Source organism: Balaenoptera acutorostrata, chromosome 6 (genome assembly GCF_949987535.1).
Source record: "Balaenoptera acutorostrata chromosome 6, mBalAcu1.1, whole genome shotgun sequence".
In the NCBI taxonomy this organism is placed as follows: Eukaryota; Metazoa; Chordata; class Mammalia; order Artiodactyla; family Balaenopteridae; genus Balaenoptera; species Balaenoptera acutorostrata.
Window position 1 is genome coordinate 103,867,221 of NC_080069.1, and position 18,283 is coordinate 103,885,503.

At 43.2% G+C, this 18,283-nt stretch overlaps 1 protein-coding gene across 4 annotated transcripts in view; it reads right to left on the reverse strand.

The window, feature by feature from the left end:
* SUSD1 (sushi domain containing 1) overlaps positions 1 to 18,283 on the reverse strand; it is a 154,741-nt gene that overhangs the window by 131,812 nt on the left and 4,646 nt on the right. For all 4 annotated transcript variants that reach the window (XR_009008661.1, XM_057548764.1, XM_057548765.1 and 1 more), the window contains exons 2-3: positions 10,755 to 10,868; positions 7,934 to 8,089 (exon numbers count right to left, since the gene is read on the reverse strand). Coding sequence is in view for 3 of the 4 variants with exons in the window: in XM_057548764.1 (XP_057404747.1) it covers positions 7,934 to 8,089; positions 10,755 to 10,868 (270 nt within the window). In the remaining variant the exon portion in view is untranslated. The remainder of the gene's footprint in view (positions 1 to 7,933; positions 8,090 to 10,754; positions 10,869 to 18,283) is intronic.

The following is an 18,283-nucleotide window of genomic DNA, read 5'->3' on the forward strand; positions in this document are numbered from 1 at the left end:
GACTCCTCAAAGATAGTGAGTGGGAAAAATGAATTTTTCAGTAGACTGCTAAAAATAAGGGGTCCAAGTATTATAAGGCAAAGATGCAGTGGTATGGAAAAGACTTGAAGTTTCTAGATACTGATTAGCTCTGTATGAGTCACTATAGGCATTAATCAGTTTGCTTTGTGTACAAATCATTCAACAGCCTAATAACAATAATTGTTATAATGATTGTTAATAACAATAACTCCTGCATGTCATCTTGCACATGCCAAGCACTGTTCTAAACACTTCATTATTTATTACTGATTATTTTCCATCTTAGTTAATCCTCACAATAACTCTGGGAGGTTGATGCTATTATTATCCCCATTTTACAGACGAAGTAACTGAAACATAGAATGGTTAACTGGACTGAAGTCACACAGGCTAAGCAATGCAAAAGCCAGGATCAGAAGCCAGACATCTGGCTTCTCAGATCTTATTCTTAACTACTATGCCACACCTTTTCTCCCTTTACAGTCTAATTGTACCATCATCCAATCAACAATTCTCTATCTTGTCCACAGAGATTGTCAAAGATATCAATTGCCTTAAGGATGTCTAGATGTATCTACCCTGTATCACTGAGATGAGTATGACACGATTTTGACTTTTAATCCCCTGCTACTTCCTAATGCTCACAAACCAGCCCTTTTCTAAACTTCTAGAGGGACTTCCCTGGTGGTCCAGTGGTGAAGAATCCACCTTCCAATGCAGAGGACGCGGGTTCGATCCCTCGTCGGGGAACTAGGATCCCACATGCCGCGGGGCAACTAAGCTCGTGCGCCACAACTACTGAGCTCACATGCCTCAGCGAGAGAGCCTGTGTGCCACAAACTACAGAGCCCACGCACTATGGAACTTGCGGGCCACAACTAGAGAAGAGAAAACCCACACACTGCAACTAGAGAGAAGCCTGCACACTGCAACGAAAGATCCCAAATGCCTCAACAAAGATCCTGCCTGCTGCAACTAAGACCTGACACAGCCAAAAATAAATAAAATAAATAAATAAATTTTAAAAATAAATAAATAAACTTCTAGAATCTGGGCTGGATAAACACGTTAAATTCATCAGAACAGCTTCTCCACGTAGTGGTAGATTCCATGGGGTGTCCAAGGTTACAACATGTTTGCTTGTGAAGAAAAAATGTTCTGAGCAACTTTATTAACATACTTAACTAATCAAGGGAGAAAATTCCCTATGCCCCATTCTACATATAGGATTATTTAATTTTACCCACAGCCAGAACAACTCCTTGGTAGAAAGTAGCAAAACCGAGCAGGACACTCTGACCTCGTGCCAGGGCCCTGGTGTTCTATATTTAAAGTCTTTTCATGGATTTGAACGTCAAACAGACCCAGGTTTGAGAACTGATTCTGCTACTTACTAGTTGTACTAATACCTGTTCCTTGACCTTTCCAAATCACTTCTGTAAAATGCGGTTAATTATAGTAGGTCTTTTTGCAGAGATTAAATAAAACATGTGGAAAGCACTTAGCACAGTGCCTGGCTGACCTTTGATCCTCAATACGTGTTAGCTAATAAATGAGTGGACCTCGCCTCTCTACTGACTCAGTTCTCCCTGGAGCACAAGCCACTCCTTCATAACCCTGACCCTGACCATGAGCAATGAGTGTGCACATGCATACACTCACTATCATGGGATTCTTGGCTGGAATCAGGGGAGTGGCCACATGGCTTGTTGCACTAGATCTAAATGCTCTAAGACAGAGGCCACCTTCCCTCCTCAAATGCCAAGTTCAGCTCAGAAACCTACATCTTAAGAAGCCACATTAGAGGAACACAAACACCCATTTAAAATCAGAACTGTTAAATTCATATCATTTATTGATATTATCCAGTGTTGGCAAGGATGTGAAGAAATGAAGACCTTCATGAAATGATTAGTGAGAGAGTATTGGTATGAACTTTCTGGAATACAGTCTGGCACTATGTATCAAAATGTAAAATGTGTAGGTATCCCTTTGACACAGAAATTATTTTTCGGAATTTATAAAAAGGAGATAATTACTTGTAAGAATGTAAGTACAAAAATGTTCATTAGAGCATTTCTTATAATGGCAAAAAACAGAAAAACAATCACAATAGGGGAAAAAATAATGAGTTAAGTAACATGGTACAGCCATGTAATAAATTCCATTCAGGGACTTCCCTGGTGGCTCAGTGTTTAAGAATTCGCCTGCCAATGCAGGGGACACGGGTTCTATCCCTGGTCCAGGAAGATCCCACATGCCGCGGAGCAACTAAGCCTGTGCGCCACAACTACTGAGCCTGCGCTCTAGAGCCCGCGAGCCACAACTACTGAGCCCACGTGCTGCAACTACTGAAGCCAATGTGCCTAGAGCCCGTGCTCTGCAACAAGAGAAGCCACCGCAATGAGAAGCCCACTCACTGAAACAAAGAGTAGCCCCTGCTCACCACAACTAGAGAAAGCCCGCGCACAGCAATGAAGACGCAACACAGCCAAAAAAAAAAAAACGAGTTGTTGACTCTGGGTTAATATTAGGTAATTTTTTTTTCTTTCTCCTTTATATGTGTCCATAATTGCTTGACTTTTCTACATAAGTATTTTTTTTAATAAATGGACAAAATAAAGCTATATTCCTTCTCTGGGGGAAAATATTGACTTATTCTTCTGTCTCCTTTTGGCAAGAACAATTTTAGATCATTATAATCAGAAGTAAATGATGGAAAGTGTGGAGGAGGGATAAATTAGGAGTTTGGGATTATCATATATACACTACTGCATATAAAATAGATAACCAGCAAGGACTTACGGTACAGCACAGGGAACTATACTCAATATTTTGTAATAACCTATAAGGGAAAAGAATATATATATATAAAGTTTTATATATATATATATATATATATATATATACACACACATATATATATAACTGAATCACTTTGCTATACACCTGAAACTAACACAACATTGTAAATCAACTATACTTCAATTTAAAAATAAAGAAGTAAATGACCCATTCACCCAGACTCTCTTCCAGAGCTTCATCCTAGGGTAACAGCTCCATCCTTTTTTGACACATAACTTTTGCAAAAGCAGTAGCTGAATAAGTGGAAAACCATTTTCAAACCATATTCATGGGGACTTCCCTGGTGGTCCAGGGGGTAAGACACCAGGCTCGCAATGCAGGGGTCCCAGGTTCGATCCCTGGTCGGTAGATCCCACATGCCGCAGCTAAAGATCCCACGTGCCGTGCAACTAAGACCTGGCACAGCCAAAATAAATAAATAAATTTTTTTTTTTAAAAAAACATATTCATGCTCAGAGATGCGTTGGCCATGGGCAAAGAGCCTGAACTTAAAGGGCTAAGCATTTCCTTCACAATCTTGCTAATATTGATAGCTTGCTTAGGAAAGCCTACTTTACAGATAGTTCAAAAATAAACTTAAGCCCAGCTCCTGTCCCTATTACTCCTCCCAAAACTTTAAATTAATAGAGTAAAAAAGAACCCTGTGTATATATTTTACTATACTCAACAGGGCCTTTGGAAAGAACCTGGGTTATCTATATCCTGGGGCTTGAGCAAGTAAGAGGCAAGAGTAAAGGGTGGGAGATGTTAACCTGTAGGGGGAGCTCAGGCATGGCCCCATCACTCCCCAAGAGTGACAATGGTGCCTTAGTCAAGGCCTCTGGCATTTGGGGGGATGGAGCTTTGTTTTAACCATCTTTTGATTGAGAATCTTTGGCCTCTCCTTCCAAGGCACTGGGGCAGTAGCAGGGGTCTGAGGCCATCACCCACCACAGTTGGAGACCTAAGCAGGAGGCAGGGGGTTCCACAGGGCGTAAGGCAAGGAGCTAATGGCTATGAATACTGCTCTGGGCAGTAGCGAGCAACACGTCCCCAGTGTGATTTTTCCCTTGGGTTTATCCTTCCTTGCTTCTTCTTTCTTCCAGAGTGGTAAAACATGACTCTAGGAATAAATCCAGCTAGAACAAAGGACGGGGATTTGGGCAGCAAAGTTCTGTTGGAGACAGCACTGGGAGAAATCTCAGGATGGCTGCAAGGCTAGTGAGCGTAGCCCGCGTCGAGCAAGCAGCATCTCGATGGGGCTGAGCATTTGTGTCTGAGACCCCAGCAGGCTGCTCTGGGACCCGAAACAACAGGGCACCTGAGAAGCTTGTGGGCAAAGGCTCACATGGAAAACAAGGCTCCTGACCTGGGAGAGACACCAACAGACTACACTGGTCTCAGTTGGGGTAGTGATTTACGTGTAGGAATGAAGGTGTTTACTTCACCATGGGCAGACCTATGGGATACAGGTTTGGGGCAGCAGGTTCCAGGAAATGACGAATGGCAAAGCAAAGCATTCACTCCCTCCAGGTTCTTTCCCCCACACACACACCCAACCCCCATTTTCCTCATTTCTCAGCCAAAGCTGAAGTGCTGTTACATTTCTCTAGAAGAAATGGCATTAGGCCCTTATACTGCAGGAAGTGAGCTTATGAAAAAGAATGTTGCTGTTGTCGATAGAGTCAAGATGGATTCCCAAGAGCTGAGGAATTCAAAGGCACAGAAAGAGTATTTTGCAGTTTTCAGCAGACCATGAACACTGGGGTCTACGCCTATTTGGCACACACACCAGGGCCATGCCTATTTGGAGTCATGCTGGTGGGGAGATGACAGCCCTGAGCCTTATTTTCACATCAGTCTCATATCTCTCCACTCACTCTTTTTTTTTAAATTTATTTATTTGGGCTGCACTGGGTCTTAGTTGCGGCATGCAGGATCTTAATTGCGGTGTGCGGGCTTCTCAGTTGCGGCATGCATGTGGGATCTAGTTCCCCGACCAGGGACCGAACCAGGGCCCCCTGCATTGGGAGCACGGATTCCAACCCACTGGACCACCAGGGAAGTCCGTCTCCACTGACTCTTGACCCATTCAAGTCAAAAGGCAGGGAAAAGGCAAGAGTAAAGTGTGGGAGATGATAAACTGGAGGAGGAACCCAGGCATGGCCCCATCACTCCCAAAGAGGGACAATGGCACCTTTGTCAAGGCCTCTGGCATTTTGGAATGCCCTCACACCACAAGTACCACAGAGCTTCTTCCTCTGGATTATGGCTCATAGCAAAGTTTCCATGATCGCCAGGAGTCATTCCGGGGGCAGCCTGGGGGCCAGAATATCTGCAGGTTCTCTAGCACTAGAACCCCTGCAACTCATTCCTCATCTATACGCAGTGACATCCAGAGGCCTACTGCAACAAGCACCTGAACTTGACTTGAACTCTGCAGAGTACAATAAACACCAGGTTCCAGGATTTCTCAGAATTCAAGAACTAGGATTCACAATCTTCTGGTTCCAGGCAAGCACTGGATAACTGCTGATACCCCAAAACTTGCTAAGCTTCTGCCCCACCTAAAGACACTGATGGGCTTCCCTGGTGGCGCAGTGGTTGAGAATCTGCCTGCTAATGCAGGGGACACGGGTTCGAGCCCTGGTCTGGGAAGATCCCACATGCCACGGAGGAAATAGTCCCGTGAGCCACAACTACTTATCCTGCGCGTCTGGAGCCTGTGCTCTGCAACAAAAGAGGCCACGATAGTGAGAGGCCTGTGCACTGCGATGAAGAGTGGCCCCCGCTTGCCACAACTAGAGAAAGCCCTCGCACAGAGACGAAGACCCAATACAGCCAAAAATAAATAAATAATTAATTAATTAAAAGAGAGTGAGGAAAACTTACCTCTTCATACTCTTAAAAAAAGGAATAAAAAAAATAAAGACACTGATGTTTCTGTGGCAACTGTGATTATGGAAGAAACTCAGTGTCATCAGGAAAAGTCATCAATCAGCTTTTACAAAGTGATAAATGGGGACCTCAAAAAAAAAAAAAGGTCATGGGAATAACTGCCAATGGATATGGGACTTCTTTTTGGTGTTGAGATGTTCTAAAATTAGATAGTGGAGATTATTGCACAACTTTGTGAATTATACCGAAAACAACTGAATTGTACCCTTCAAAAGGGTAGATTTTATGGTTTGTGAACTATATCTCAATTTCTTTTTTTAAAGGGGAAGGTCACTAAATAATTACAGGAGTAGAATAAATAGAAGCAGAGCCTAGATCAGGATTTTATTCCAGGAAGATTGGTTCTTCCTAGGCTGACATCTATTTGGATCTTGCATAAAATATTTCTTTCTTCTTCTTCTTCTTCTTCCTACCTTTTTAAAAACAGAAAGCATTCTTGGAAACTACTGATATATACAGTTACAAAAGTTTTTCCTGTCAAACTCCCACAGCCTTGAAAACACAATTTCAGGTATCACGTCCTCCAATATCTCACCCACTTCCAACGTAAGTGCCCCCACAGATTCTGGATTCTGGAAAGCGCCCTTTGCTTACCTATGACTAACACTTTATACGAAATTAGCTGTCTGCCGTCACCTCCCACTAGCATAGCCTTGGCACATAGGAAGTGCATGAAAAATGTAAATATATTGAATGAACTGAACACCAGATCATCATCTTGTAAGGGTTGTTTTGTTTTTTTTTTAATATTTATTTCTTTATTTATTTGGCCGCACCAGGCCTTAGTTGTGGCACACGGGATCTTCGTTGCCTTGAGCAGGATCTTCCTTGCGGCATGTGGGCTCTTAATTGCAGCATGCGGGATCTAGTTCCCTGACCGGGAATCGAACCGGGCCCCCTGAGCTGGGAGCACAGAGTGTTAACCGCTGGACCACCAGGGAAGTCCCAAGGTTTTTTTTTTTTAATTAGTATCTTTTTTTTTTTAAGGCACCTAATTTAATTCTGCAACACTGCACTTCTGCAATCATGTAACGAGTAATTTGCTACCTAAAACAACAAGATATTGTAAAATGTTTTCTTTGAGGGAATGTGTTCATTCATGCCAAGAACAAATCAAATGTTCCCTTTGAGGGATTTTTACCTTGGTACAGGTCAAGAGGGAGAATGAATCGGAGCATCAAAACCTGTGGTTCCTGGTGGGTACAAAGATAAAAAATGCTCTCCTCTCTTTTTCTCCCCCAAACCTTTAAATATCACAAAGCTTTTAAGGAGAGTCATTAAGACTATGCAAAGCCATCTTAGAGCCAGGAGTTTTTTCCTGCCTTTCCTCTTCATTACTGTTCAAAGATTTTCTTAGAAAACCTAAGAGCTATATTATCATGACGGGCTGTAAACAGAGTTCAGATAATACAGGAGCTACTGAAAATTAGGAGGGTTTTGCCCACCCCTTGTATTTGACCAACATATGCCCAAAATCTGACCTTCAAAGCTACTGAGGTCCTAAAAGCTCGACTTATTCACTCCTCACTCAACTTATTCCTCCAGGAGACAAGCCCACGTCTCTAACAGGTGCAGCACGCTGCTGCATCACAGGGCCCACCCCCGGGGCAGTGTGCACAGAGCTGGCGGGTACCAGAGTCACTTCAAGGAAACTGCAGATGGCACACCATCTCGGGGAGCCCCCCCTTGTTGTTATAAAACTTTTCAAACACGCGGAACAAGAAAAAGAATATTACAGTCTCCCCTAGTCCCACCCCTACCCCCAAGATTCAACAATCGTTCACATTTTGCCATTTAAAGTACCTTACAGATAAAATGACACTAGATACTTCATAATAACACCCCTAGGTACTTCAGCATGCAGCTCCCAAAATAAGAATATTATCCTAAATACCCCAGTACAGTTATTCCCTCTAACAAAGGGAACAATAATTCCCTAATATTAACTCATACTTAGTCCAAGTCCAAATTTCCCTCATAGACAAAGGAGAGTCCCTCCCTTAAATCACGCTGTGCCCTGTCCCCACCCTCGCCCTCTTCCACATCCCAGGTACCAGGCACCGTCCTGCCATCACCATGTTGCCATCACTGCAGCCCCCTTCCCGAGTACCTGTGCAAAAGGTGCCGTCATTGGGGATGAACGTCTTGTTGTTGTTTGTGGCTCGATATCCTTCTAGGCAAATGCAATAAAAGCCTCCGAGTGTATTGTGACAAGATGTGTGGTTCCCACAGACCACAGTGGCTCCGAACTGGCACTCGTTTTTATCTGTTGATACATTGAGAGAACGCACAGAAAGGGCTGGCAATCCACGCCACGATCAACCACCCAGACTGTTCTCCCGTGTTATGGACTTGAGAATCAATATTCTGTGACAACAGCAGAAAGATCTATTTCCCCAGCCTCTTCTCCTCTCACTATGCTTCTCAGACTGCAGGACACGGGCCCCTCGTAGTCTCGCGCCAGGTGTATTACAAAACCACAAGAGAAACCCAACATCTCAATCTGATAGTCCATCTTATTTGAAGCTTGGGAGAAGGGAATGCTTTTTGAACTTCTCCACACTTAAAAAGATCTTGTCATAGGCCTGGGGAAACAAATCCAACAGAATCCCACTTTTCCAGCCCAACCATTCTCTTGCTTTTTTTTTTTTAACGAAAACCAGAGTAGGATGACTTTACATCCAATGATTAACTGGAAAATTTGTTACTTCTGAGTTACCAGGAGACACAATGGAATTAGTGCTCAAGCCTCATCCAGGGGCAGGGCTAATATCGAGGTAGGAGCAGCTCCTGCTAACCGTCAGCGATCCATATAAATAATGTAAATCACCCAGTGAGGAGGGGCTGGAACATGGGATGCTTGATGAGACCACAGAACCTGCTCCGAGCATTTCTAATTCAACAATTTGACATCAATGTAAAATGAAAGTAAACCTCCCTCCCATCTCTGTCCTCCAGCCCAGGGGTCAGTAAACTTTTTCTGTCAAAGGCCAGTCATAGGTCTCCAATTGCAACTGCTCATCCATACTTTGGAGCACAAAAGCAGTCCCAGACAATCGATAAACAACTTAGCAATGAAAAACAGGCGGCAGTTGAAGTCTGGCCCCCAAGCTCCAGTTTGCTGACTCTGCCCTAGCCTCTACCATCAGAGGAAACTCCTGTGACCAATTTCTTTTGCATCCTTTGAGAGCTGATCTAACCAGCTAGTTTTTTGGTGGGGGGGATATCATCAACTTATGAACTGGAGTTTTCTTGTCTGTTATTTAGTGTTTTATTCCACTACTGGTTCCCTCAGAGCAGTTCAGTCGCCTCCCACAATTGCACTCCATTCCTGTTAACTCAAGAGCCAACCCCCCCGCCCCCCACCAGCCCCACTCAAAATCTGGTGGGGTTTTTCTTTTTTCATTTTTCTTATATTATCTTTTTTTAAATTTAATTAAACCTGGAACACTATTCATCATTAAAACCGTCTGTGGTAAGATCTGCATGAGAGCTCAGACTAGCAGAACAGACCCTCAAGGCATTGCCAGGCCAAGTGTCCAATCAGCCCAGCTTACTGAGCAGGGCACGGGAGTTTCAGATACATGTCCACCTGTGCATAAGATGGAATATTCCTGTCCTTTGCCATTGTTTCTGAGGCGTATCTCCCCTGCAGACTTCATCAGAAGGGACATCTGTGTTTGTATGGGATTCTAGAATTCTTAGGTCCCTAGACGTAATACCATGTTATAGCACCTCTGGCACACCTATGATCTTACCTGTAACCTACGGCATGGTCTCATCAGGCCAAGTACTGGGATATGCAGTGTCTAGTGTTTGGGAGCAAGTACCACATAAATTAATAAAGCCCCCTCCACCCACTTAGAGAAGTTTCTATTGTTCAGAAGTCAAAGAATAATCAAGCTTGCAGTGAGCTTTCATGAAAGGAGGACTTCAGTAGGGGAGGGAGTAGAAAAGGCTTGTCCGTGCTCCCCAATCCCAACTTCATTTCCAAGCACCTGCTCGTAAGCAGTGGGGGAAGAATCTTATGGGCAGAATTCTAAAGAGAGAAGGGTCAAGAAGGCCCAACTCCAGCCTGCAGGAGCGGGCAATGGTGTGTGATTGTGAAAACGTGTACCTGTGAAGTAGAAGATGACTTTTTTAACTCAGGACTTAATTGCCATTTTTCTTTAGGGAGGAAAAACAAAACAAAACAAAAACAAAGATACCACAACAAGGCCGTATATACTGTCAATCCACAGCTACACAGCAAAACTATCCATATTTTTACTGCAGGTAACATGGTTGCTGGCAGGAAACTGTGATTATCTTAACATTCACTACTACAAAGTTACTATGAAACTCTCCCTCTCTCTGAATGGGGCTTGAACCTGGGTATTGTCTGACTCTCATGGCATGGTGAATGCTATGAGACAAAAAATTATCCCAGATGTTTCTAGCTTAAAGGTCTCTGTATTTCTTTAAGTCATCCAAGACCCTAAAGGGTCACAACTACAAAAAATTTGGAGGATGGATTCTGGTAGACATGAGACTCAAAGCAACAGTATTTCACCAATCAGCCAAAAAGTTGGCAATTGTGTTTTGTTTTTCCCCATGGTACTAAATAGTTTCCTATCAAAACAACTAGAGAAATTTAAAAATGCAATACTCACTCGAGTTAAGTTAAACAGATTTCAAATCTGTGTTAGGTCAGAGAGTTTCCAGAGATTCAAGTTCAATGACCTCTAACATGAGGGATAATTCCTTGGAAACGCTAGAGAAAGGATACATCTCAACACTAAAACAAAGACTTATTATAATTGACAAAACTTCTTGTAATAAAAACATATGAACAAAATAATGTTTTCCTCCCAAGGACATCAACTCTTTAACTCTAGAGAATCTTGTTTCTTGACTCAACTTTTCAACTTAACCCAGGATTCAGAACTTACCAATACACTGAGTCCTCCCATTGCCCACAAATCCATATTTGCAAACACACATCTTCTTCCCTCCTCTTTGCAAGCAGGTAGCATGTTCATGGCAAGTGGCACAAACATCTAAAGCTGAATCATAAATTATATATATCAGGAAAAGAACATTTCAATCACCTACTCTAGGTGAGTCACATTTTGGGTAATAAACAGTTAAAATGGAGAACCAAAATTTGAATACCAAAATTATGAAGGGTAGACCTTATCCCATCCTTAGAAACCTGCAATGGTTACCCATTGCCCATGGAGTAAAGTGCAAATCCCTCTACCTGGCAATCAAGGCTCTTATCCGTCTAACCCCAGACTAACTCCTGCAGCCTCACTGCTCCCAAACCCAAATACACACAGTGTTCTCCAGGCAAGAGGCCAACTACTCTTTCCCATACATACATGCTAGCCACTGTCTTTTGTCATGCCATAGTCACGATGTTCCCTTCGTCTAGAATGCCTATCTTTCCTTCTCTGTCCAACTAGCATCTATTCTTATTTCAAGACCCAGTTTAATCATCACACTCTCCCTGAGGTCTTCCGCATTCCTCCATTCTTGAGGAAAATTAAATCTTCCTCTGTGCTCCCCTAACACTCGTACATTTCCATATCAACCATATTAATTTGTCAGTATATTCTATTCCACCTCTGTCTTCCCAGCTTGCTATTATGAACGAGCTTCTCAAGGACAGGGATTATGTCATTTGCCCATACATCATTATGGCATGGTATAAACATTCAGTGTATTTTTATTGACCAACTGGATAAAGGAAACTGCAGTCCTACTGCCTACAACTTAAAAAGCAAATGGAAGGGAGAAGAACTCATGTATTGCCCTATCCATTTTCCTTTTAGGGAAACAGTGGTGAATGTGTTTAAAATGTCAGTGAGATAACAGCCAGCTCCCAGCAGGATGACCAGATCCCAATTATTTAGATAAGCAGCAAAAATGTTTGGGGCTAAAATTCCTGAAACATTCAAATCTACCAGATGGTGATACATGGCCCAAGATCAAACAAGAATTTCTACCCGAGGCTATGTGGGATACTGTGTTGCACTCCCAGTGTCTGTAATATCAGGAGTGGCCTAGTAAGGAGAACATATCAGCATGGAATTTCATCTTAGTCTTGGCCCCATTACCACCCAGGTAATAAAGACTTAGCTCTCCGGTTGCTCTAGGCATGAAACCAACTGAGAAAGGGATATATATAAATTCTCTTAACCACGCTTGCTTTTTTTTTTTTTAAACAAAATATAACACAAAAATGAGACAAGCCATGCTTATCACTAATACTAAATTAACCATAGGATATTTACAAAATTTATTATATCCCAGACCATAAAGAAAAATGCAACAAGTTTCCAAAAAGTAGAAATTATAGAGGTCATACTAACTACCATGTAATAATGTAATAAAACTACAAAATAAAACATATGACTTGCATTCCCAAAAGAAAACCTACTTGGAAACTACAGAACACTCTCCTAAATAATTCTTGGGGCAAAGAGGATATCAACATTGAAATGTTTAATACTGGACATAAAAGCTTATCTACACCAGAAAATCTGAGTTTGACATGTTTTTATATTTTAAAAGAGAGAAAGAAAAGCAGGCAGCTGGGGGGATGGGGGAAACTAAAATTTTAATACAAGAAGCTTGAAAAAAAGGAAAAAACAAAATAGGGGTTTATGAGGGGGGTGGTTAGGACTCAGTAAAGATTAAAAAGATGTTAAAGAATTAGAAAATATATTCAAATTCATTGGAAAAACAAAAAACTTTTGCCAAAGTCAGTGCATCATAAAGACCAGTAGTCAAAACTCAAGACCAGTGAAGGAAAAAAGGGTATATACAAACATACAACATTAGCAATAAGAAAAAGCTTGTAACAAAAAATACATAACAATTTCTTTTAAATTACAAATGAAAGACTTCCAGTTAAACACAGCAGATTTAATACACTTGCAACCCTCACCCAAAAATTTAAAAATGAAATCAAGGACCAGAAAGATATAAACCCTGGGAGAGAAGATGACAGCAGACAAGGATGTTGACAATATTTCAGAAGATGAAAGAGATGGACATATGGGAACTGCCTGAGAGGAAGAAGTAAAAGCCAAGGAAGGAAGGAAGGAAAGAAAGGAAGGAAGGAAGGAAGGGAGGGAGGGAGGGAGGGAAGGAGGGGAAATTAATTAAAATAAAATTTAAAACGTAAATAAAAGCCAACTTGAAAGGCTCAGGAATGGAGTCACTTAGGACCCCAGAAGGCAAGCATAAAGGGTAGGGGCTGAGAGTTAAGGAACAAGTTGAAAATATGGAGGAGTAGTTAGATGCTCAGATCCCCTAACTCACCCTGGCATAAGATGGAGTTTTACAACCTGGAGAAAACAGACCAGGAAGGCTCCTGATTATAGGGGCAACAGACAGAGCTGAAGGGAGAATGGGTCCCCATACTAAATGTCCACCAATATGTGGTAAATTTAACCATTTTAACATTTTAATACATAACATTTTAAAACAGTACCATAAGGACACTGTCAATCCATAATCACATGCAACCAAAATCCTGGAAATACCTTCTAAATAATGGGTCCTGGGTCACCTCCACAAACCCAGCTGTGGTCAACCATATAATGATGAACACTCACCCCAGCGTGTGTGGGTAGTACAATAATAGATATAAACACTAAACTTTTTTTTTGAAGTATAGTTGATTTACAGTATTATGTTAGTTTCAGGTGTACAGCAAAGTGATTCGGTTATACATATATATGTATGTATCTGTATTGTTTTTTTCTACTGATACAAACACTATACTAATGAAATAAACAATAAAATGATGTTTGATTTTTTTCCTATATGGAATATTTATCTTTATAAAGATGGCAGCATTTTTATATCCATCCAGTTCCAGAAACTTACATTAGATAGAAAATGATTACTTAATGTAACTGTTGAGAGAATCTAATAAACACGAAATATTAAGAAGCAAAGTAGTACCACCCACGGGCTCTGATCTTGTTAAAGCACAGGCTCTGATTGAGTTGGTCTGGGGTGAGACCCTATATTTTGCATTTCTAACAAGCTGCCATGTGGACTACATTTTGAGTAGCAGGGATTCAAGGGCCCCTGAAGTCCTTTCCCTCTAATGTTCTGACTCTTCATTCTTAGGGTACCTGTTTTAATGATCCATTAGGAATAATTTAGCATAAGTGTAGCCCCAAGGACAGTACCTGTCATGTTTGGCTCAATAAATGTTTGTTTCCCATACTGGCAAAAAAGGCAAGATGTGTGCCAGTCTACCAAAGGCTCCCCAGACCACCCGCAGAAGAGCAAGTGGTTTCCAGAGGTAGAGGGACCTCAGCTGAAGCTTCCTGTTCAGCCATGACTAGCCCAGTCTGCAGGGCCTAGTAGGGAGGTCCTCTGAGTTCTAATTGCTTGAGGGACAAAGTTGTCTTCTGGGAAAAAAAAAAGTGGGTGGGTAGGAAGCACAACCTCAATACAAGGAAAAGGGGCTTCCCTGGTGGCGCAGTGGTTGAGAATCTGCCTGATAATGCAGGGCACACGGGTTCGTGCCCTGGTCCGGGAAAATCCCACATGCTGCGGAGCAACTAGGCCCATGAGCCACAACTACTGAGCCCGCGCGTCTAGAGCTTGTGCTCCGCAACAAGAGAGGCCGCGACAGTGAGAGGCCCGCGCACCGCGATGAAGAGTGGCCCCCGCTTGCCACAACTAGAGAAAGCCCTTGCACAGAAACGAAGACCCAACACAGCCATAAATAAATAAATAAATAAATAATAAATTTTTAAAAAAATGCAAGGAAAGGCAGGGGCTGGGGTGGGGTTGGGGGCTGCTTCTGACCACAAAATAGTGTCCATTGGTCCAAAGCTCAGTTAAGAATCACTGGAGGGCTTCCCTGGTGGCGCAGTGGTTGAGAGTCTGCCTGCCAATGCAGGGGACACGGGTTCGAGCCCTGGTCCAGGAAGATCCCACATGCCGTGGAGCAACTAAGCCCGTGCACCACAACTACTGAGCCTGCGCGTCTGGAGCTGTGCTCTGCAACGAGAGGCCGCGACAGTGAGAGGCCCACGCACCGCGATGAAGAGTGGCCCCCGCTCGCCACAACTGGAGAAAGCCCTCACACAGAAACGAAGACCCAACACAGCCAAAAATAAATAAATAAATAAATAAATAAATAAAGAATCGCTGGAGAAGAGCATAAATGTATACAACTAGTCTACAAAGCAATTTTGCAACAATGTTAAATTTTGCAGACATTGATTACATATTTATTCCTTTCTAGTTTATAGTTTTTTACTGCTACATAATGAATTACTCCAAAACTTAGCAACTTAAAACAACAATAAACATCTGTTGTCCCTCTCTCTCTCTCACACACACACACACACACACACACACACACACACACACAAACACACAGGCTCATTGGAGACAGAGTAACCAATTCAACCCAGTTTTAATACTGAAAGTCCCCTGTCCCAGGAAACCCCTCAGTTCGGTGCAAACCAAGACAGCTGATCATCCTACTTGGAGATCTTGTTAAAACAGAATCCCCAGAGAGTTTGATTCAGTAGGTGTGGGTGGGGCCTGGAAATCTGCATTTCTAAGAAGCTCCCAGATGCACCACACTACCAGCAACACTGAAAGTCTCCCTCAATCTCAAGGACTTGCGTCAGATTCCTGGGGGAAGAAAAGGTAATACCGAAGACATCTTCCACCAAGTCTAGACTGAGGCACAGCATAGCTATGGGACCAACGTGACAGAGAGGATAACCCAATGGGGAAGAATTCTCCAGGCCTGTGTCAAGACCACTGTGCCTTCCTTATAACCTGGGGGTGGGAACTGTGTCAGGCAGCAGCTTCACATCCATGTCAAGGATGACTTGACTTCTGTCTTCAGCAGATTCTGCTCAGGAGAGCAGAGAGGTAGCTGCCACACAGTAACTGAGGGGACCACTACAGGGGCGAGGAATCCCCCTCTTCCCCTTGCCCTAGGGATGCCTAGAATTACTGGCAGAGAAACAGGAGAGTGCAGACTCCAAAAATCTAGGAGGAAAAGCCTGACAAGTACTCTTTGTTACTATTATTGTGTCCCCCAGCTGAGGGTTGCCACCCTAGATTCACTTCCCTTCTCTACCCTGTAGTGACTAAGCCAGCTAAAACCACATCCAACAATGAGAGGACCAGACAGGTTTTGGTGTCTCAACCTCGGTTGGAGTCTTCTCTCTTGCTCCCTAATTATGTGATCGGAGGCAAATGAAACTGTCAGAGCTCTGGTTTTAATCTGCAAGACGGAGATCGTGTTGTGAAGATTAAATGAGAAATATAAATGCTGTATGAGCTCAAAGCACTAGACAAAGAGCTAATTTACATGAATATTTATGTCTCTTTCCATAGATATTGTTATTGTTGTTAGAAACAAGTCACGCATGATGCAGTGCCTGGTAGGAGACACACTGGTTCAGAGCAGGGTTGAGAGAGAGAGATCACTTGGGCTACAATCCTAGCTTGGCCACTTGCTAGCTAGGTAATCCTTGATAATCTCTGTGCCTCAGTTTCCTGTAAATCTGTAATATAAGGATGATAATAAACCTACCTCATATGGTTGTTTTGAGGATTAAAGAGTAAATGAGTTAATACGCATAAAGCAATTAGAATGTGAGACATTATTAATACAACCACTCAACAGCTCTTTGTTAATGAGTAAATAAAGGTACTAACAGCTAGCCAGCTCCCAATTATACTAATGAAGAGAGTGATGGAGAGCTGCATTGATGCAAAAACCCAAAGCAACATCGCTGTGTGGACAGATGCCCAACTATGCATGGGGCTGATATTCTGGGAACCATAATACCTTCATTTCCATGATCACTCCCTGCTTCCTCCACATCCTCCCAGCCTTCTGGGTCATGGCTGACTCAGAAGTTGGAAATTCAGCTTCCTCACCCTTTCAGCCCTGCTCACCCCTCCCTCCCCTCCCCCACACACCACGTAAACCTCGACATCCGTCAGGATGGAGTGGAGGCTGCCAGCCTGAGACTGCTCCTCTCGCTCTGTATTTCAATACTCAAGCAACAAGTTACATGCATTCTTGAAATAACAGCAGCTGGACTGTGAGAAAACAGTGAAGAGATTTTGTCCACTGTCAAGGGAAGAAGGAAGTGTTAAAAGCACAAATAGAGTGCTTGAATTCAAATCTTAATCTCATCCCCAGCCATTCACAGTCAGACCAAACAAGCCCACTGCACAGCCTTCCTGAGATCCTGTCTCTCAAACTTGTGGAGACATGTGGAAACAGATCCAATGACCTGAGGAAATAAGCAAAGGGGCACAAAGCTCAGGAAGAGAAAGTATTCCCAAGTCTTCTGCAATACTATGGAAAATTGCATTGCTTGTAAAAGACGGCATCGAATTCCAGAGACAGAAGGAACCTGAGAGACCTCCTCTCCAACATCCCTCACAGAAAAAAACAAAAACAAAAACATAGCCTGTGCTTTAAAAATCCGCCAAAGGACTTCCCTGGTGGTCCAGTGGTAAAGAATCCGCCTTCCAACGCAGGGGATGCGGGTTCCATCCCTGGTCGGGGAACTAAGATCCCACATGCAGTGGGGCAACTAAGCCTGTGTCACAACTACTGAGCCTGCACGCCACAACTAGAGAGAAGCCCACGCGCCGCAACGAGGAGCCTGCGCCACAACGAAAGATCCCGCATGCCGCAACTGACACGATGCAGCCAAAAAGAAAATAAATAAATAAATAAATAAAATATTTTTAAAATAAAATAAAAATCTGCCAAGACAGAGAGCACTCTACTCTTTCAAGCAGTATAATCCTTGTGGGACAGTGGGACCCATCATCCAATCCCCTTCTCCTCCCCAACCCAGGGCTGCCATCCCCCATCAGGAACCCAGAACCTTTCCTTGTGTAAAACGGTTATCAGCCCACAGCTGCTTTTGCTCTTTTGCCCTCTTCTGACCATTGTCCTGTTTGACCAAGACCAACTTGCAGAGGGGGTCCCACACCTGGCCTCCAGACTAGGAACCAACCCATGCCGAGTAGCCCAGTGTCCATGCTTTTGAGCTCTGAGCAAAGCAGCCACACCCTAGGTTTATGTCCCAAATGTCACACATGAACAGGCTGCCTCACATTGTCGAGCAAGCTGAATACCTGTTTCTTTAAGATCCATGCAATTCAACTCCCCTGTCTCCTCTGCAGAGCTAAGGCCAATAGGCCTCTTGCCACCTTTGGCTGCAGAGACCTAGGAGCCCATTTTAGGATTTGACCAGAAGCTGAGGATGTGCCCAGGGCCAAGTCCTTGGATGGGGAACACAGGCCATGGCGGGGATCGTCTTCACTGGCTCTAATCCTGCTCCAGTACTTTGAGCAACTGTAAGTCACTCCAAAACCACGCACCCGCTCCGTTTCCCCTCTTGCCTCCTCTTCCTCACTCTGAACAGGGAGTACACTGCTGTGATTCATG